Genomic DNA, 21967 nt, shown 5'->3' on the forward strand with positions numbered 1-21967 from the left:
TCGAACAGCTGATCAGCGGGGCTGCGGGGCACCACCAATAGACTTTACTGCTTGTGGTGAAGGTTAATTGCTTTTGGCGCCCGCACACTTCTGAGACGGATCTGCACCCAGCAAATGGGAACTGCAGAAAGTATATTGAGTGATCGCACTCCTGTGGTTATTTTGGGAAGATGGCATAGTAAGACTCAAGGAGGACTACACCATCATTGTCACCACCTATATAAAGCCTTTGGGAAAAGCATGCTGTGGGATATACCTCAGAACTGTGCCTACTACAACTCCCATTATCTACTCAGTAAAAAGAGACTTTATTTATTATAACCAAATGGACCTGGTAATTGCCTCCACCATCTGCCAGCCCTGTATCTGCCATCCTGCCTTGCACCCAGCCACTCATCCACCCAACATCAAGGGTACCCTAGTCACCATCATGCAGGAGCTCCCCCAAAGTCCAGGGTGTGCCATGAGGGAACCAGGTTGTTCCCTCTCTTCACTGCACGGCCCACGGAGCACCGTAGCAAGGAATGCCACCGCAGAGATGGCCTCACTTCCTCTGCGGCTCGCTGCACATTGGGTCCAGGTCCCACTTCCCGTGATCCGGCCCTGTTGGAAAACCAGTGGGACAAGGCTGTAATTGGAGCCATATTGGGTGTCACCACGTATACGTAAGCTAGAGAAGGCTACATATAATAATGGCGATAGATATTTAGTGGTCTGCATGCCGCAAGAGACGGTAGAAGTCTTATCCATGAATAAAGAGATCACACGACTTGTACATTGTCCACTTTGGGAAGCCGGAGCGAAATGCTGAACCTTCAAACTGCATTACAGGAAAAAATCTTTATCCTTTCCACATAAATCCATTAATCCTTCTCGGCAGAAATGAGAGGTTGTGGGTGTAGCAGGGCACAGTAGTTAGTTTAATTGTAGGTCTGCATTCATTCAGTCACACGGTAGGTGAGTTGTTCTATACGTGTCACATATGTAGGAAGGACGCAAACCATAAAAGCATATAATTCCAGCTGTCCAGCGAGCAGAGGTCCAGAAGGTGGATGATTATTATATACCGGAGAGCTCAATCCTTGGTTTTCTCAATCCAGGGAATATAATCTGGTCACCACAATACTGAGTTTTTTTGTTTTAATTTGCTGCTCATCCCCAGTCGTGTCAACCCCTGCTTTAAAAAAAAAATATGTTGGATACCGGCCAGTCCTGAGGGCCCTCAGACCTTAGTCTACTCCTTTGAAGAGGTTGTCCAACCAAGAGTCTTCACATGAAAGACAAAAATGCACTCACCTACTGAATATGCTCCATTCCAGCAATGAGGCTCCTGTCTCTGCTCCTTCCGGCCCCTGGCCTCCTGTTCATGGTCATGTCCACCACTGCAGCCATTTACTGACCTCAGCAATGACGTGTCCCCGAGCAGGCCAGATTTGTTTTGGGGTCAGATAACTCATGAGGACAACCCATATTTCAATAAAGCCAAACTGGTCAGATGCTCGCCGTGGATCCAGCTTCAGAAACCTTAGGCCACCACTATGACCACGGCAAGGACTTGTATTGTATGCCAGTCATTTACATGCAATACATGGAAGGCCGGATCTGCCGAAGAGAGAGTCGATCTCTGTTCGCAGCTCTCTGCCCTGGTTTATAGAGAAGGTCTCTCGGCAACATCCATGTGACCTAATATGGCATATTGTCATTATCTTGTACACATCCTGAGTTATAACTGGTTATAATTCAGAGCAGCATTCACAATTCTGCAGAATTCAAAGCTAAATTTTTCCTGCATTCTTTGCTGGTTCAGTCTCTTAAAGGGGTTGCCCTGGAATGACAACTTAGCTCCTATCCACAGGATAGGTGGCATTTACCACGCCCAATATTTGTTTCCCCCAACATCATTTTCTGGGCGGAGAATTGGGAGGCCTCCCTACAGATAAGATAGTAGCCCACTTCTTGCCTTTATTCTTATATGTCAGTAGAGTTCCTCTAGAAATTTGGGGGGCCATTCTGAACCTCAGTGTTCCTCAGATGTAACATGGAGGGACACAGTTTCTTTTACTGAAGGATTCACATGAAATCTTAAAATAAAATATGGCATGGGCTCCATCGCATGCTGTATTATCCTCTGCTAGGACCATTGCTTCTAGGTGAGAATAAGGCATCATATGGAGCGCACATGGAGTGCCTATGGTTCCATTTTAGAAGTACGGTTCCATATGGTTGTGACACTATACATCTGTTGTGGCCTGCAGGTGGCGCTTCACCATTTTAAGGGATGGTCTATTGTATGTATTTTTGATTGGGTCATTGTAAAGGGTTAGCATGTGGTGGTGGTGGTATCTATGAGCTACTTTATATAGTCCCTGTGTCCTTACATAAGTGGCCAATCCAGATGTTTCATCTTGGCTTAATTGAATCATTGATGTTATAATTGTATGCTTCCCACATAATTAAATCCTATACACCTCCCTTTAAGGCAAGTATAGAATCTGAGAGCTTTACGCAGTTTATCGTTAAAGACACACCACGCATCACACATTATCCTATTACAGTAATCTTCTAAGGCAAACATAAGATTATCCAAGTAGTCTCATTATGTGCTCCACCCTGGTTTCTGGTGTAAACATTCATCCCTGTGGGTACTAAGAAGTCATCAAACAACATCATGATGGTGGTGTAACTGTATTTCATACCCCATTACCATATGATTAATGTTCCCTTCACTTACCATCTGCTTATACTGTGAAAGTAAAGATCAGATGCTGAGAACCAAAGACATACTGTATGTACCATGGTGCTGTTTATGGCCTTTGCGGAGAAGAACCATCTACTTTCACCATCGGTGGTAGGAACCTACGCAGGGCTTCCCATTTCCACAAGAACAAAACATTAGCAAGCAATGGACACAGAGTTACAAGTAAATGATGACTCCCTTTCCAGTCTGGATGAGGACATTTCCATTAGGCCAAAAACCTCTCTCCTCTTTTTAGGCCTCTACAAATGTTAACTGTTAGGGGATTACTATGGTATGTGGTGCACTAGGACATTTACTCTACAGTTTATGGTCTACCAGGACAAAACTATAACTAAAGTCCTTCAGCCAATCAGCAAGAGAGGTGCTTACTCCAACCTGAAGAAGCTGCCTCCCTTATCATTGGGAACATCCCCACTGCCTTCTGTTTTTAAGAAAGTAGCTTGCCTTGAACACGGAGGAGGAGGGAGCAGTGTTGGACTAGAAGGATGAATAAGTCCAGTAGGTGTGCTTTGGTATCTCCTAGGTCCAACTCGTATCAGCAGAGAAGTGTCCAGTATAGAGGCCAAGATAGATGAAGTAGTGTCCTAGATCATATGGTGGACTGAGTTCTGCTGTGCAAGAAGTACCTCCTCAAGGGGGCTACATACACAAGGTGCAGATATGGAAGCCATGCTAAGGACAGGAGCACGTTTACCCAAAGGCAAGGTAGAGGAGATCCTGAAATAGGTCCATGAGCTGGTCATCCACCACCTGGTCAAGCATTGTTTGTTTGTGTATTAGCCCATTCTGATTCTCAACTGGACAAATTAACCCATTGATCATTGTGCAAAAGACGAACAGTGATGTAAACCAATGTACTGTATATTTTCTCCAAGTTTAGTTCTAAGCATGAACCAGTTGGCTCTTAATATCTGATTACTGGTCAGTACTCTAAATTACTATGGATTTGGCATATCTACCAACATAGTATCTCCTCAACATCATAGGAAGTAACTCAGAACCTATTTAAAGGGTACCTTGCATAAACCTTTTGGGACACCATAGTGAGATGTCAGAAGTTTCAATTAGGAGTTCTGGAGCAGAGACCCCCATGATCGTTAGGAGCAGAATTGCACAGCTGAGCGCGGTGCACCTTCAACTTTGATCGGTTCTGCTCAGTTCTCCTTGAAGAACCAAGCATGTGATGTACAGACTCATATACTCTCTATGGATCTGTACACCACTAAACCTGCTTTTCTGAAGAGATCTGAGCAGATTCATCACAGATTAAGGGGAACAGAGCTCAGCTAAGCACTTCTGCCCCTCGTTTTCACCATCGGTGGTGGTTTCAGCACCAGATCCCCACCAATCAAAACCCCTAGAATGTCAAAAGTTTTATAAAACCATAGTTATAAACCCTATCACAGATGAGAAGAACGTGAATCTGGGTTCTAGAGAAATCAAGTGTTATTACTGAGGAGGGTAGAGGAATTATGTTTGTGCGGCACACTCCGGTCCTTTCTGCTTCGAGAAAGAAAAGGTGAAGCTTTGACTGCACAGCTCTTTACGAGAACAGTCAATTCTGACCTTACTAAATGCTTCCATTAGTCACACTTCCCAGTGCTGAAAAGGTCTGCACTGTATAAAGGGCTTTGACATTAAATCGTTGTTATAGTATCGTCTGAAAATGGACCTTTCTTTGCCACAAGTCACATTCAAATGTTTTACTAGAAGAGTAAGAAGGGGCCAGATATGCTAAGGAGGGAGTGAGGGCCAAGATAGCTGCTAATAGAGCAAGAGCTCAGCAGAAGTCCTTTATCTCATAGACTAATCTCCTTCGCTGCTCCTCAGTGATGCCATGACATGGGATTCAGAGGTTGGCATGTGATGCCAAGTGATCGGAGCACATAAACATCATGGTTATTACTTATGGTTAGAGACTAAGCGGAAGAAGATCATAGGGTCAACCTACATATGAACTGTTCCTTGGCTAATCGAATGGGTTTGTGGCCAGAAAGCATTCATTTATTCCTTGCAAGATATTTGAGATATCTGGTGGTAGATAGATAGATAGATAGATAGATAGATAGAAGATACAGTAGATGATAGACAAACAGATAGATAGAATTGCAGCTTAAAAGAAAGAGCATTTATTACCTTTGTGGTAGAAGTGATTGGGTTGGTGTAATGACTGGTGGCACATCGTGGAGAATATGACGCTGTCCAGCCGGGTGATTGGCACCTGGCAGCAGGGATCAGATACGTGTCCTCTTGTATAACAGCGTGCTAAATTTTCATGTCATGAGGAGCGTCAGGTCAGTGATGTTCTTCATTACATGGACCATCAGCAACATTGATATAATTACAGACTAGAGCCATTGAGGACGGGTGATTAGTCATTCTCCAGAGAGGTTCTCCTCTTCTGTTGGTAGATAATTTGTGTCCTCACCGTGTTTTTTTTTTTGGGAGGGGGAGGGGAACAGGATAAACCAGCAGAAACTAGAAAGAGAGAGATATTAGGAGATAGATAAATAGATAAATCCTAGATTTATTTCACTATGTCACTATTGAGGTCATACATCTTTGTCTACACTATTGTGGGCATACACCAGTACATACAGTATTGTGGGCATACACCAGTACATAGAGTATTGTGGGCATACACCAGTACATACACTATTGTGGGCATACACCAGTACATACAGTATTGTGGGCATACACCAGTACATACAGTATTGTGGGCATACACCAGTACATACAGTATTGTGGGCATACACCAGTACATAGAGTATTGTGGGCATACACCAGTACATACACTATTGTGGGCATACACCAGTACATACAGTATTGTGGGCATACACCAGTACATAGAGTATTGTGGGCATACACCAGTACATACACTATTGTGGGCATACACCAGTACATACAGTATTGTGGGCATACACCAGTACATACACTATTGTGGGCATACACCAGTACATACAGTATTGTGGGCATACACCAGTACATACAGTATTGTAGGCATACACCAGTACATACACTATTGTGGGCATACACCAGTACATAGAGTATTGTGGGCATACACCAATACATACACTATTGTGGGCATACACCAGTACATACAGTATTGTGGGCATACACCAGTACATACTGTATTGTGGGCATACACCAGTACATACAGTATTGTGGGCATACACCAGTACATACAGTATTGTGGGCATACACCAGTACATACACTATTGTGGGCATACACCAGTACATACACTATTGTGGGCATACACCAGTACATACACTATTGTGGGCATACACCAGTACATACAGTATTGTGGGCATAAACCAGTACATACAGTATTGTGGGCATACACCAGTACATACGCTATTGTGGGCATACACCAGTACATACGCTATTGTGGGCATACACCAGTACATACAGTATTGTGGGCATACACTAGTACATACAGTATTGTGGGCATACACCAGTATTGTGGGCATACACCAGTACATACACTATTGTGGGCATACACCAGTACATACACTATTGTGGGCATACACCAGTACATACACTATTGTGGGCATACACCAGTACATACAGTATTGTGGGCATACACCAGTATTGTGGGCATACACCAGTACATACGCTATTGTGGGCATACACCAGTACATACACTATTGTGGGCATACACCAGTACATACAGTATTGTGGGCATACACTAGTACATACAGTATTGTGGGCATACACCAGTACATACGCTATTGTGGGCATAAACCAGTACATACAGTATTGTGGGCATACACCAGTACTTACAGTATTGTGGGCATACACCAGTACATACAGTATTGTGGGCATACACCAGTACATACAGTATTGTGGGCATACACCAGTACATACAGTATTGTGGGCATATACCAGCGTGTACACTCTTGTGGGCATATACCAGCGTGTACACTCTTGTGGGCATATACCAGCGTGTACACTCTTGTGGGCATATACCCGTGTGTACACTCTTGTGGGCATATACCAGGGTGTACGCTATTGCGGGCATATACCAGAGTGTAAACTAAACATGATATAATTATTAGTGACTGTGATAGAATAACGTGATATTAAAAGGGTTGTTGTTTTTTGTCAGAAACAGCGCCTCTCTTGTACATGGGCTGTGTGTGGTATTGCACCACAATTCCATTAAAGTGAATGGAGCTGAGCTCTAATACCAAAAACATCTAATGGCCTTATTTCTGGAAATATAAAAGCTGATTATTTTTCTAATCATTGACAATATATTTTTATTTAACGGTCATAATTTGGCCACCAAAGTTTGACTTTGGTCACACAAACATTTCACCTAAATGTCTATTCCCAGTTCTCTAGGCAAAAACCCAATACATGTTATTAGATGTATGTTGTGTTGGAGCAGTAGTACTTCCAGAAGGATGCTTTAAGTGTAGGTTGTGTTTTTCCCTTTGATTCCATTATTGCCAAAATTGTCTAGAAAAACGATATTTTACATCACAGCAGCTGACCCTGGACATTTCCAGCATTAGGATGAGGAATGACCAGGTACAGGGATGGATTATCCTATGCTTTACTTCACAATAACCTGCGCAGGAATGGTTCTTATACTTTGTTGTACCTCACAGAGTAACCTCAATAGCCTGTTCTTTATAGTACTCCTCTTTATGCAATTTCTCTGTCACCTCCTTCATTGTCTTTCCTTAACCCTATTATCCTACTCCTCCATCGTTCTCAGGGGCGTAGCTATAGGGGGTGCAGTCGCTACCGGGCCCAGGAGCCTGAGGGGGCCCAAAGACCCTTGGGCCACATAAGAAGACACTGGTATTATAGAAAGTGCATGTTGGTCAAGTTACACCACTGGCTGGAGGGAAGGGGTTAAGTCAAGAATTTGACATGGGAGGAGTGCCGTTTCAATTTTTGCCTCAGGGAGCACAAAGGCTATGTGCTCCCCTGCTCCTGGCCACAAAGCACTAAGGGAAAGGGGCCCAAGCTGAACTCTCGCACCTGGGCCCATGAGCCTTTAGCTACGCCCCTCATCGTTCTGCATCATCCTCTATTCCTGCTTCTACATTTTCTTCTTTGCCTTGTCCTCATCATTTTTTCATCTTCTCCCCTTTATCTCAATTTTCTACTTTTTCCTTCCCTTAACCGTGTTCTGCTATACCTCCCCCTTCTCCATACTACTCATTTCGCCTCTTTTCCTTGTTCTTCTCATTTCTGCACCTTTTGCTTGTTCTCCTCTTTCTCCTACTTCATTGTTTTTTTTTCTTATCTTCCCCACTGTCTCTTCTCTACTTCTCTGTCATCTTCACCTACTTCCTTCTTCTCCACTTTCTTTTTTCTACTTCTCTGTCACCTTTACCTTCTCCTCCTTATTTCTCCCCAACCTTATTTTCTCTACTATTGTCACCTTCACCTCTTTCCTTCTTCTCCACCTTCTCTTCTCTACTTCTCTACCATATTCTTCTCCTTCCGTCTCCTCCACCTTCTATTCTCTACTTTTCTGTCACCTTTACCTTCTTCTCCTTCCTTATCCCTGACCTTCTCTACTTCTCTATCACCTTCACTTCTTTCCTTCTTCTCCGCCTTCTCTTCTCTACTTCTCTGTGATTTTCTCCTTCACCTTCTCTTCTCTATTTCTCTGCCACCTTCACCTTCTCCTCCTTATTTCTCATCCACTTCTCCTCTCTACTCTATCGCTTTCACATTCTCCTCATCCCTTCTTCAACTTCTCTACTTCCTTCATTGTTTCTCTTCTTAACCTTGTTCCAAATATCTTCCTCCATCTCAATCCCTCTCATCTCTTTCTTCTACTTTTAATTGATTTTCCCTGCACCCTCTTGTACTTCATACCCCCCTTTCCTCCTTCACAACCACTTCTCTCTCTTTCTGCTCCTTCTTCATCCTCCTCCTTCTTAATTTTCTCCTTTACCACCGTCTCTTCCCTTTTCCTTCCCTTTTTAAAATCTTCCTATTTCTGGCTGAAGTACTTCAGAGAACCATTACCGCTATAAACACAATCACATATTAATTAACCAAACTTGCAAAGAACAGATGGGACCCCACTCTGAACCCCAAGGAGCAAGCAAACAACTAAAAACTAGAACATAGAACAGCATGCTTTGAATTAAACGAGTGAATCATGTTTGGAAGTAGTTTCTTTTTCCACTTTGTCATACTCAGGAGATAAATCCAGAATGATTGGTGACTCTTCCATGTTCAGGTTTTTTGATGCAGTTTTGACTTCCTTACCCCATCACCAGACGCAATCCGATACTGATCTACTGTAAGAGAAATTATCTCAACTGGCCTTGTGCTCATATACTTCAGCCAATCTGAGCCCAACGATCTTCACTATAAAACATGACAAAGTGAAGGAACAGGATCAGAAGTCACTAATGAGACGTGCTCCAGATTCCCATATAAACTTTCTTTGCAGATTAGACTACAAGCTGCTTTATATTATAGAGCATGTCATTTTATGACTTTGTTCCTTTTATTTTTCATAGTTGACTTATTACACTTGTCTGTCCCCCTCTTATCTTTCAGGTTTGTCTGAGAATGTAGCAGACTTTGAGAAGAGAAGACAAATATATGGTGTGAACTTCATACCTCCCAAAAAACCCAAAACTTTCCTGCAATTAGTCTGGGAAGCCCTCCAGGACGTGACTCTCATCATCTTAGAAATTGCTGCCATCGTCTCCCTGGGCCTTTCATTCTATGCACCACCAGGAGACCAGAGTGAAAGTAAGTAACGTAGGATTAGACAATGTCTATGGTACATCTTCAGCTGATGCATAGTGCTTATGTGTAATTGAAAGCAGGGGTGCACCTCCAATGAGGCCAGGTGAGGCGGCTGCCTCAGGCGGCGAGACCTAGAGACAAGAGGGGGCAGTGGCAGGGCCATGAGAAATGAGCGTGTCCATTGTGGAAGTTCTCATCTTTCTATATTCATGTGTATCAGAGTATGCCTTTATCAGTAGGGCTGGAGGGGACAGAACCTTGTGCTTCCGGCTTCGTCTACTGCATAGTTCCAGCACAGTAGATGACCTAACCAGCTGATCAGTGGGGCTGTCAGGTGTTAGACACCCACCGATCTGATATTGAAGACCTATCCTTAGAATAGGACATCAAAATCACATACACGGAAACCCCCTACAGGGCAAAGCGAAGGAAAATAGTAATATTGTGTTAATTTTTTATTCTTTTAGGATTTAAGCTGCGCTCTTGGCTTTAAGTATTTATGTTTGCTCCTGAAATGCGTGCAATATTTTAAAGCTGAAAAACATCCTGTATTATCTGGTGTATTCTTGTCCTTCAAGAGGCTCTAAAAACATGAAATAGGGACTTCTGAGAGGGACAGGGTCTTGTTCTCAATGCAAGATTATCAAACGTGTTGAACAAAATTCTAGCAAGACATCTTATTTCTGCTCAATATATATTGAGAACCGTTCAACATAAATTCCCCCCATATAACCTCTATCTCTAGTCACATTACCACCGAGACTCACAGACAGGGAGATTGATGTGTTGCTGGCAATAGGCATCAGGGGCTTATGTCTTGTCCTAAATCCCCCAGAAGCAAGCGTCCCATTTGTATCTGGGTCTTTTTCCCTTCTCTCGTGCCCCGTGCTGCACCAGCTATCCTTGAGTCTACCAACAACCCTGTAGAAGACATCATTTGGAGCAGTTGGAGCTGTCACGTTGGAAAATGGCTGCAATCCTGTTACATAGCTTGGGCCTGTTACATAAGTGTCATGTTGTGTTGTCAGTTACATAAGGGCGTTTTACACGGGCCTATAATCAGTCAAATGAACATTTGTACGTATTCCCGTTCCCAGTCATTGGCCCTGTACAATCATGGCAGTGATAGGAATGTGATAGGCAACCGATTTATATATATAGTCAACCGGTGCCTGTTATGGACTAAAATCAGCCCTTAAAAAAGGACCCTTAGATGTTAATCTTTATTATCTCTCTATGAATGACGTCACAGGCTGTTGCCATTTAATTCAAAGGCCAGCCCTATGGTTTGGCATCAGGATGCATGACCAATTCTACAATGGATTGCACTCAACTGTCCCCTTTCCCAAAGCAAAATATGTATTTTTCTAATCTGTAGCCATAATGTTCCTGTCTGGGTTCAGTAATGCAACAGATAGAGCCCCATTGACAAATAAGTCTCTGTTACAAACAGGGTCGGACTGGCCCACCAGAGTACCAGAGGATCCTCCAATGGGCCCAGGCTCTACTACCTTAGCGGGTCCTAAAGGTCCAGGAGAAAACAAAAACATACCATTGGAGCCAATCTCTTTCCACTAGGGTCTATTCCTTTGATTCAAAAACTGTTAGATTTTATTGATGATATAGGGGTTGGGCCTCCAGAAGAATGTCCTCCGGTGGGCCCAAAGAACCTCAGTTCAGCCCTCGTATTGAGAAAGAAAATAAGACATAAGATCTATTGTTCATTGTTCCACATCGCTAAATTGTCCTCATCCGTGAATTCAACCCCTACCCATCAACTTTGATGCAAATTGATTACATTTTCTCATTGACCATGGATATCCATTTGGCGTTGTAAATCATTACTACAATAAGCATGATATACTGTATATTCAGATGAACCAATATTAAAGGCAGATGGAAATGTTCAATTACCATTAGAAGTGCTCTGGTAGATAGGTCACAGGGGTGATATAAACACAACACTGACATTATCTTCAACTACCGGGGGAGAGGATGCAATTGATATAGTAATCATTATTGACCCCCCCCCCCCCCCTTGAGTCCTATTTGTCTACAGAAGATCCAACATTACCTCTCCTCAAAAGTCGTTTTTTTATAGTGGCCCCATGGGTTCCTCAACTAATCACCTCTGTTCCCTAATAGGGAGTATCCAAGACAGATTGACTTGTTGGCTTGTGAGACCCGGAGGACTCTAAGCAGTCATATATAAACACTTAAGAACATATTTAGGAGGGAAGAAATTAAAAGATTGATATTCCACTGGGCCAGATGCTGTAAAAAAAAAAACCCACTGTCTCTCTCCAAAATTGGATTAATTTAAAACCAAAAACCATAAGTCCATTGTGACACTGTGCTAATGAGCATGTCCTGGCTATTCAAGGATGACCTTCATCTACGGCAAGGATCTCCATCTCTTTATGTATTCAACATCTTTGATGAAACATTTTCTTGGAGGACTAGCACATTACATGGACAACCCATGGGTGTAATGCTTTCATTCTCCTGTGGTGGTGCTGTAGAGAATTGAGCATTTGCTGTCAGGTAGTGATGGACGAACATCGGCTGGGACGATTCGCGAATGCGCGTTCGCGATCAAATGTTTGCGAACCGCGTGTTCGCGGCGGGCCACATTCACTTTATTGGCAGGCGAACCTGAGAAACCTTCAGGTCATACACTGCGTGCAGAATTATTAGGCAAATGAGTATTTTGACCACATCATCCTCTTTATGCATGTTGTCTTACTCCAAGCTGTATAGGCTTGAAAGCCTACTACCAATTAAGCATATTAGGTGATGTGCATCTCTGTAATGAGAAGGGGTGTGGTCTAATGACATCAACACCCTATATTTTCCTTTGGCAAAATGGGTCAAAAGAAGGACTTGACAGGCTCAGAAAAGTCAAAAATAGTGAGATATCTTGCAGAGGGATGCAGCACTCTTAAAATTGCAAAGCTTCTGAAGCGTGATCATCGAACAATCAAGCGTTTCATTCAAAATAGTCAACAGGGTCGCAAGAAGCGTGTGGAAAAACCAAGGCGCAAAATAACTGCCCATGAACTGAGAAAAGTCAAGCGTGCAGCTGCCAAGATGCCACTTGCCACCAGTTTGGCCATATTTCAGAGCTGCAACATCACTGGAGTGCCCAAAAGCACAAGGTGTGCAATACTCAGAGACATGGCCAAGGTAAGAAAGGCTGAAAGACGACCACCACTGAACAAGACACACAAGCTGAAACGTCAAGACTGGGCCAAGAAATATCTCAAGACTGATTTTTCTAAGGTTTTATGGACTGATGAAATGAGAGTGAGTCTTGATGGGCCAGATGGATGGGCCCGTGGCTGGATTGGTAAAGGGCAGAGAGCTCCAGTCCGACTCAGACGCCAGCAAGGTGGAGGTGGAGTACTGGTTTGGGCTGGTATCATCAAAGATGAGCTTGTGGGGCCTTTTCGGGTTGAGGATGGAGTCAAGCTCAACTCCCAGTCCTACTGCCAGTTTCTGGAAGACACCTTCTTCAAGCAGTGGTACAGGAAGAAGTCTGCATCCTTCAAGAAAAACATGATTTTCATGCAGGACAATGCTCCATCACACGCGTCCAAGTACTCCACAGCGTGGCTGGCAAGAAAGGGTATAAAAGAAGAAAATCTAATGACATGGCCTCCTTGTTCACCTGATCTGAACCCCATTGAGAACCTGTGGTCCATCATCAAATGTGAGATTTACAAGGAGGGAAAACAGTACACCTCTCTGAAAAGTGTCTGGGAGGCTGTGGTTGCTGCTGCACGCAATGTTGATGGTGAACAGATCAAAACAGTGACAGAATCCATGGATGGCAGGCTTTTGAGTGTCCTTGCAAAGAAAGGTGGCTATATTGGTCACTGATTTGTTTTTGTTTTGTTTTTGAATGTCAGAAATGTATATTTGTGAATGTTGAGATGTTATATTGGTTTCACTGGTAAAAATAAATAATTGAAATGGGTATATATTTGTTTTTTGTTAAGGTGCCTAATAATTATGCACAGTAATAGTCACCTGCACACACAGATATCCCCCTAAAATAGCTAAAACTAAAAACAAACTAAAAACTACTTCCAAAAATATTCAGCTTTGATATTAATGAGTTTTTTGGGTTCATTGAGAACATGGTTGTTGTTCAATAATAAAATTAATCCTCAAAAATACAACTTGCCTAATAATTCTGCACTCCCTGTATAATATAAATATATTAGCCCTACCCCTGAATAATAATACAATTAAGGGGTTAATTAATATATAGAAATACATCTATGTTAGGCATATTTCTGACACAGATTGTGGCGCAAAGGTCTTTAGCACCGCAATCTGCATATGCCAGGTTTAAAAAAGGATGGCGTGGGTAGGGAAAGGGATACAGTTATGGCTATCCAGTTATTGGATACCACCGCCATACATTGACCGGATAACACCTCCGTACAGGGACCGGATAAGGCCTCTTTCACACTTGCATTGTCCGGATCCGGCGTGTACTCACTCCACTTGCCGGAATTACACGCCGGATCCGGAAAAACGCAAGTGTACTGAAAGCATTTGAAGACTGAGCCGTCTTCCAAATGCTTTCAGTGTTACTATGGCACCCAGGACGCTATTAAAGTCCTGGCTGCCATAGTAGGAGCGGGGCGCGGGGGAGCAGTATACTTACCGTCCGTGCGGCTCCCGGGGCGCTCCAGAATGACGTGAGAGCGCCCCATGCGCATGGATGACGTGATCCATGTGATCACGTGATCCATGCGCTTGGGGCGCCCTGATGTCACTCTGGAGCGCCCGGGGAGCCGCACGGACGGTAAGTATGCTGCTCCCCGCTGCACTTTACCATGGCTGCCAGGACTTTAGCATCCCGGCAGCCATGGTAACCACTCTGAAAAAGCTAAATGTCGGGTCCGGCAATGCGCCGAAACGACGTTTAGGATCAATGCCTTTCAATGGGCATTAATTCCGGATCCGGCCTTGCGGCAAGTCTTCAGGATTTTTGGCCGGAGCAAAAAGCGCAGCATGCTGCGGTATTTTCTCCGGCCAAAAAACGTTCCGTTCCGGAACTGAAGACATCCTGATGCATCCTGAACGGATTTCTCTCTATTCAGAATGCATTAGGATAAAACTGATCAGGATTCTTCCGGCATAGAGCCCCGACGACGGAACTCTATGCCGGAAGAAAAGAACGCAGGTGTGAAAGAGCCCTAACACCGCCATACCGCGACCGGATAAAAGTGTATAAGAGGGCACAGTACAGGGAATGACTAGGGGCACTGCACAGGGTGTGGTAAGAGGGCACAATGCAGGGTATAATGGGGCACAGTACGGGGTGAGGGGCACAGTACGGGGTGAGGGGCACAGTCACATGACCCTGTGACATTAAAAGGTCCTTATGGTGAATGCGGTTCATACGCCACCATAATAAGACGTAGAGGAGTGAGACAAGGGTGTGATTATGTGGCTAGAGATAAAAAATTTAACTGTCGGCCAGTACAGGCCCCAAAAATTAGGCAATAGGCATTCACCTGACAGCAAAGAACTTTGGATTCTGTGGCTGGTGGTAAATCAGGTGGTCACAGTATAAATATGTAACTGTCGGCCAGTACAGGCCCCAAAAATTAGGCATTCACCTGACATAAAAGGCCTTTTATGCCGCTGTATATACATAGGCAAGGACCATTCTTTGTTCTGGGTAGTGGCGGATATGTGTGGGCTGGCATGAGGAAATTCAATTACACGTGGTCATCACAGGTGTTGAATTCCTCCAAGATCCATGCCTCATTCATTTAAAATGAGCTAGGCGAGTGTGCTTATCAGTCACGATCCCCCCTGCTGCGCTGAACGTCCTTTCGGACAGGACACTCGACGAGGGGCAAGCCAAGAGTTCCATGGCAAATTGTGCCAGCTCTTGCCACAAGTCAAGCCTGCACACCCAGTAGTCAAGGGGTTCCTCGCTTCTCAGAGAGTCCACATCGGCCGTTAACCCGATGTAGTCGAACACCTGTCGGTCTAGGCGTTCCCTGAGGCTGGATCCGGAGAGCGGCTGTCGATAGGTTGGCTGCAAGAATGATCTCATATCCAAAGTGACCAACACATCTTTAAACCGCCCTCTTTTTGCAGGCGCGGTAGGATTGGTACCAGCACCTGTTTCGCTGTGGGTGGAAATTCCTCTGCCAGTGCCCGCAACAGCAGAATGCAGCATCTCTCCCAGCAAGGCCTGGAAATGCTGCATTCTGACAGCCCTCTGTGATGCTGGTAACATGTCTGCCATTTTGTGTTTGTACCGGGGGTCTAAGTACGTTGCCACCCAGTACAGGTCCTTGACCTTTATGATTTTTATACGGGGGTCCCTCTTCAAACACTGGAGCATGAAGGCCCCCATTTGCACTAAATTGGAAGCGGTGGAGTGCCCTGGCTCCTGCTCATCGCCCAGGAGAATGTCGTCCTCGGTCTCTTCCCCCCAGTCATGGACAAAACCAGGGATCCTCGAAAAGTTTAAAACCTGCTATTCTTGCTCCTCCTCTTTCCCCAGCCACCATCCTCCTCTGACTCCTCTTCAGACTCCTGCTGACTTGTTTCAGATGGAGTAGCCCCCTGAGAATTCATTCAGCATTGCGACTTCCTCATCTTCCAGCTCCTGCTCCTCGACGGCTTCATCAATGACACAACGCAATGCGCGCTCCAGAAAGAAGGCGTAAGGTACGATGTCACTGATGGCACCCTGGCTGAGACTGACCAGTTTGTGATCTCATCAAATGTCCGCAGAAGTCTGCATGCGTCGCGCATGAGCAGCCACTGGCTCGGTGAAAAGAAACCAAGCTCCCTAGAACCTGTCCTGCCACAGAGTTCATACAGGTAGTCGTTAATGGCACATTTCTGCTGGAGCAGCCTATCAAGCATACAGGGAGTGCAGAATTATTAGGCAAGTTGTATTTTTGAGGATTAATTTTATTATTGAACAACAACCATGTTCTCAATGAACCCAAAAAACTCATTAATATCAAAGCTGAATATTTTTGGAAGTAGTTTTTAGTTTGTTTTTAGTTTTAGCTATTTTAGGGGGATATCTGTGTGTGCAGGTGACTATTACTGTGCATAATTATTAGGCAACTTAACAAAAAACAAATATATACCCATTTCAATTATTTATTTTTACCAGTGAAACCAATATAACATCTCAACATTCACAAATATACATTTCTGACATTCAAAAACAAAACAAAAACAAATCAGTGACCAATATAGCCACCTTTCTTTGCAAGGACACTCAAAAGCCTGCCATCCATGGATTCTGTCAGTGTTTTGATCTGTTCACCATCAACATTGCGTGCAACAGCAACCACAGCCTCCCAGACACTGTTCAGAGAGGTGTACTGTTTTCCCTCCTTGTAAATCTCACATTTGATGATGGACCACAGGTTCTCAATGGGGTTCAGATCAGGTGAACAAGGAGGCCATGTCATTAGATTTTCTTATTTTATACCCTTTCTTGCCAGCCACGCTGTGGAGTACTTGGACGCGTGTGATGGAGCATTGTCCTGCATGAAAATCATGTTTTTCTTGAAGGATGCAGACTTCTTCCTGTACCACTGCTTGAAGAAGGTGTCTTCCAGAAACTGGCAGTAGGACTGGGAGTTGAGCTTGACTCCATCCTCAACCCGAAAAGGCCCCACAAGCTCATCTTTGATGATACCAGCCCAAACCAGTACTCCACCTCCACCTTGCTGGCGTCTGAGTCGGACTGGAGCTCTCTGCCCTTTACCAATCCAGCCACGGGCCCATCCATCTGGCCCATCAAGACTCACTCTCATTTCATCAGTCCATAAAACCTTAGAAAAATCAGTCTTGAGATATTTCTTGGCCCAGTCTTGACGTTTCAGCTTGTGTGTCTTGTTCAGTGGTGGTCGTCTTTCAGCCTTTCTTACCTTGGCCATGTCTCTGAGTATTGCACACCTTGTGCTTTTGGGCACTCCAGTGATGTTGCAGCTCTGAAATATGGCCAAACTGGTGGCAAGTGGCATCTTGGCAGCTGCACGCTTGACTTTTCTCAGTTCATGGGCAGTTATTTTGCGCCTTGGTTTTTCCACACGCTTCTTGCGACCCTGTTGACTATTTTGAATGAAACGCTTGATTGTTCGATGATCACGCTTCAGAAGCTTTGCAATTTTAAGAATGCTGCATCCCTCTGCAAGATATCTCACTATTTTTGACTTTTCTGAGCCTGTCAAGTCCTTCTTTTGACCCATTTTGCCAAAGGAAAGGAAGTTGCCTAATAATTATGCACACCTAATATAGGGTGTTGATGTCATTAGACCACACCCCTTCTCATTACAGAGATGCACATCACCTAATATGCTTAACTGGTAGTAGGCTTTCGAGCCTATACAGCTTGGAGTAAGACAACATGCATAAAGAGGATGATGTGGTCCAAATACTCATTTGCCTAATAATTCTGCACGCAGTGTATATAAGGTGGAGTTCCAGCGCGTTGGGCAGTCACAAATCAGACGGCTTAAGGGCAAGTGGTATTTGGCAACAAATCGCTGCACGACTAATTTCAGGATGTGTGCCATGCACGGCACGTGTGTCATTTTGCCCTGTTTCAGCGCGCTCAGAAGATTGGCACCGTTGTCGCACACCACTTTACCAACTGTCAAATTGAGCAGGGTTAGCCACTGATTGGCCTGTGACTGCAGAGCTGAAAGCAGTGCAGGACCGGTGTGGCTCTTGGCTTCCAGGCACAATAGCCGCAGAACAGCATGGCAATGTCTCACCTGGCACATCGAATAGGAGGAGTCAGCCGAGGAGGAGATGGAGGATGGAGTAGGAGGAGGAGAAGAAGAGGCAGGCCTGCATGCAATCCTTGGCGGTTACACCAAATCCACACAGGTGCCACGGGTTACATGCTTGATGGCCGTCAGAAGGCTCACCCAGTGGGCAGTAAAAGTTATGTACCTTCCCTTCTCGTGTTTGCTAGACCACGTGTCTGTGGTCAGATGTATCTTGGCACCGACACTGTGTGCCAGAGATATATTAACTTGCCGCTGAACGTGGCCATATAGTTCAGGGATGCCCTTCTGGGAGAAATATTTCATTCTGGGGACCTTCCATTGCAGTGTGCCAATGGCCACAAATTTTCTAAAGGCCTCCGAGTCCACCAATTTATATGGCAGTAGTTGGCAGGCTAGCAGTTCCGACAAGCCAGCGGTCAGCCGTTGGGCAAAAGGATTATCCAGTGTCATAATAAAAAATTTTACGCTCGAACATTTGGGCCACGGAAGCCTGCCTTGTGCCAGATGAACATGACGACACGGTGGAAGGTGGAGTGGAGGACAAATGAGAAGAGAGAGGAGATGAAGAAGTAGAAGAGGCAGGACGTGGAGCGCCAGGAGTGTGGCTTTGTGGGTTCTGACGGCGTTGCTCCCACTGGGCTCAGTGATGGGAGGCCAGGTGCCTTCTTAAAGAGGACCTTTCACTAGAATAAAACATCTAAACTAACTATACAGACATGTAGAGCGGCGCCCACTGGCCAATCACAGCGCTCAGCTCATAGCCTGAGAGGCTTTTTTTTCTCTCAGGCTATGAGCTGAGCGCTGCGATTGGCCAGCGCTACAGCATGGGAGAATGAGACGCCGGCAGGTTCCCCTGGGTGGTGCCTAACTATGAAGATACCGGAGGCTATACCGGGCGAACGGAGCGGCGCCCAGGTATAATAGTAAGTGCAGGGGGATCCCTGGGCGCCGCTTTACATGTCTGTATAGTTAGTTTAGATGTTTTATTCTAGTGAAAGGTCCTCTTTAAAGCGGTCGTCCCTTGGTGAGTGTTGGGCTTACCATAACTTATGCGTTGACAGCACAGGCTGCAGATGGCAACACTATTATCAGCAGCTGACACGTTGAAAAAAGCCCACACGGCGGAGCCATGTTCCGGCATCCTGGGAGCGCAAGATGTGACCGACTGACCGTGCATGGTGGATGGCTCGCTCCAGATACATTTGCAGTCTGCTTTTTGCCTCCTGTGCACTGTAAGTTCTGCCTGCTTCTCCTCCTCCTCCCTATCTGCTGCTCCGTCTCTCCCTCTGAACTCCCTTCCTCTTCCTCTCTTGTGGGCACGCATGTGACGTCCATCGACACGTCATCATCGTCACCTTCACCACCACTGACATTAGAGATCTCAGAGTAGGCAGCAACAGCGGGGACCACCCTCCTTGGGCTGATCTGGGTGCTGTCATCAGACCGCTGGGTGGCGGCCATTGCTACCTCCTCTTCCTGATCCAATGCCAAGAATGGCTGCGCATCGGTAAGGTCTGGGAATGGATGGAAAAATAATTCCCCTGACTCGAGTAGAGGGGCTATGGTGGTGGTGGTGGTGTCTTTGGGGGTGCATACAGCAGAGAGTGAGGAGGGTGCAGATACAGAGGATGAGGAGGGTGCAGAAGCGGAAGGATGAGTGAGCCACTCAACCAACTCTGGTGCGCCCTTTGAAGTTATCGCACGCGCCTTCTCCAACTTCCCACTTAGGCTCCGGCCTGGTGCACCTTTCCGACCCCTACCCCCCCTGCAGAATGGCCTGCCTCTTCCTCTGCCTGTCATGTTCAAAATGACCCTGTGCCAAAGTCCCTATAGAAGAGCAGTATTTGTGGAAGCTTATATATGGCAGGCCTCAATTAGTTGTTAGTTGAAGCTGGTATATAACCCTCAAGCAGTAATTTTGTGGACTCAGGTATATGGAAAACCTCTATAACTATTTTGTGGAAGCTGATATATGGAAGGCCTCAATCAGTTGTTAGTTGAAGCAGGTATATCACCCTCAAGAAGTAATTTTGTAGACGCGGGTATATGGAAAACCTCTATCACTATTTTGTGGAAGCTGATATATGGAAGGCCTCAATCAGTTGTTACTTGAAGCAGGTATATCAAAACCCGCAATCTGTATTTTGTGGACGCAGGTATATGGAAAACCTCTATCACTATTTTGTGGAAGCTATGTGGAAGGCCTCAATCAGTTGTTAGTTGAAGCTGGTATATCACCCTCAAGCAGCAATTTTGTGGACGCAGGTATATGGAAAACCTCTATCACTATTTTATGGAAGCTGATATATGGCAGGCCTCAATCAGTTGTTAGTTGAAGCAGGTATATCACCCTCAAGCAGTAATTTTGTGGACGCAGGTATATGGAAAATCTTTATCAATATTTTGTGGAAGCTGATATATGGCAGGCCTCAATCAGTTGTTACTTGAAGTAGGTATATCAAAACCCGCAATCTGTATTTTGTGGACACAGGTATATGGAAAACCTCTATCACTATTTTGTGGAAGCTGATATATGGAAGGCCTCAATCAGTTGTTAGTTGAAGCTGGTATATCAACCTCAAGCAGTAATTTTGTGGACGCAGGTATATGGAAAACCTCTATCACTATTTTGTGGAAGCTGATATATGGAAGGCCTCAATCAGTTGTTAGTTGAAGCAGGTATATCACCCTAAAGCAGTAATTTTGTGGACGCAGGTATATGGAAAACCTCTATCACTATTTTGTAGAAGTTGATAGATCGCAGCCCTCAATCAGTATTTTCTGGAAGCATACAAATGCACTATAATAAACTTTCTATGTTAGAAAGTATATTATAAGTATATCACACCCCTCTGTGTATCACACCTATCGATAGCAGAACATTACCAGTCCTTAAACTGACTTTTGTGGCCCTATTAGCTAGCTTTTGGTGTCCCTAAGTTCCTAACAGCCTGTCCCTGCTCCAAAATGCAACCTCTTCCTCCACTGGCAAAACACATAATGTAAAATGGCTGCCAGATCGGGTTCTGTTATAGGGTTGGGGGTGTGTCCATGTGCTGAAACGTCTCAATTGGCTGTCCTGTCCCACCTGATGGATGTGTCATGGGTCAAAGTTCGACGCAATGCAAAAGAATATGGCGCCGGCGGATATCGCCATATGTTCGCATGTTCGGCGGATTGCGAACGCGCAAAGTTCGCCGCAAACCGCAAGGCCATCACTGCGGTCAGGTTCCCCTGATCGCTGAGTGATCAGCTTATTTTTGGGGCACCATTTTAATAGAAAAGTTGACGTATGAGCATGTTTTAGAACTCAGAATAAAAAATGAAATCCCTCTGCTGCTGAGGCTGCTTGTGTTCGCACTCTGTATGCACGTTGGTGCCGGCACCTAATACCTCCAATAATATATTGGAATATGGTGGGTTTCAGAGGTGAACTTGATGCTGCTGGGCCCCAATGTAAAATCTGTAAAAGGGTCCCCTACCTATCGTGTGAAATTTATAATTCTGATGCCTTCTTTTGTGGCCGAGGAGTCATTAGGCGCACTCTGGCACCAAGGCTCGAATGTGACAGCTACTACTAATATATTTGAAGCCTCATTTTTCTGGGGCATTACACCGTAATGCCGGGAGATACTCTCCTAGTACATGAATGTGTAGGTTTCTGGCATTTAG

General features: G+C 44.9%; 1 protein-coding gene across 1 annotated transcript in view; it reads left to right on the forward strand.

Moving 5' to 3' along the window:
* ATP2B3 (ATPase plasma membrane Ca2+ transporting 3) overlaps positions 1-21967 on the forward strand; it is a 201986-nt gene that overhangs the window by 108656 nt on the left and 71363 nt on the right. The window contains exon 4 of the mRNA XM_040442396.1: positions 9300-9497. Within this exon, the coding sequence (XP_040298330.1) occupies positions 9300-9497 (198 nt within the window). The remainder of the gene's footprint in view (positions 1-9299; positions 9498-21967) is intronic.

This window comes from Bufo bufo, chromosome 8, assembly GCF_905171765.1.
Source record: "Bufo bufo chromosome 8, aBufBuf1.1, whole genome shotgun sequence".
In the NCBI taxonomy this organism is placed as follows: domain Eukaryota; kingdom Metazoa; phylum Chordata; class Amphibia; order Anura; family Bufonidae; genus Bufo; species Bufo bufo.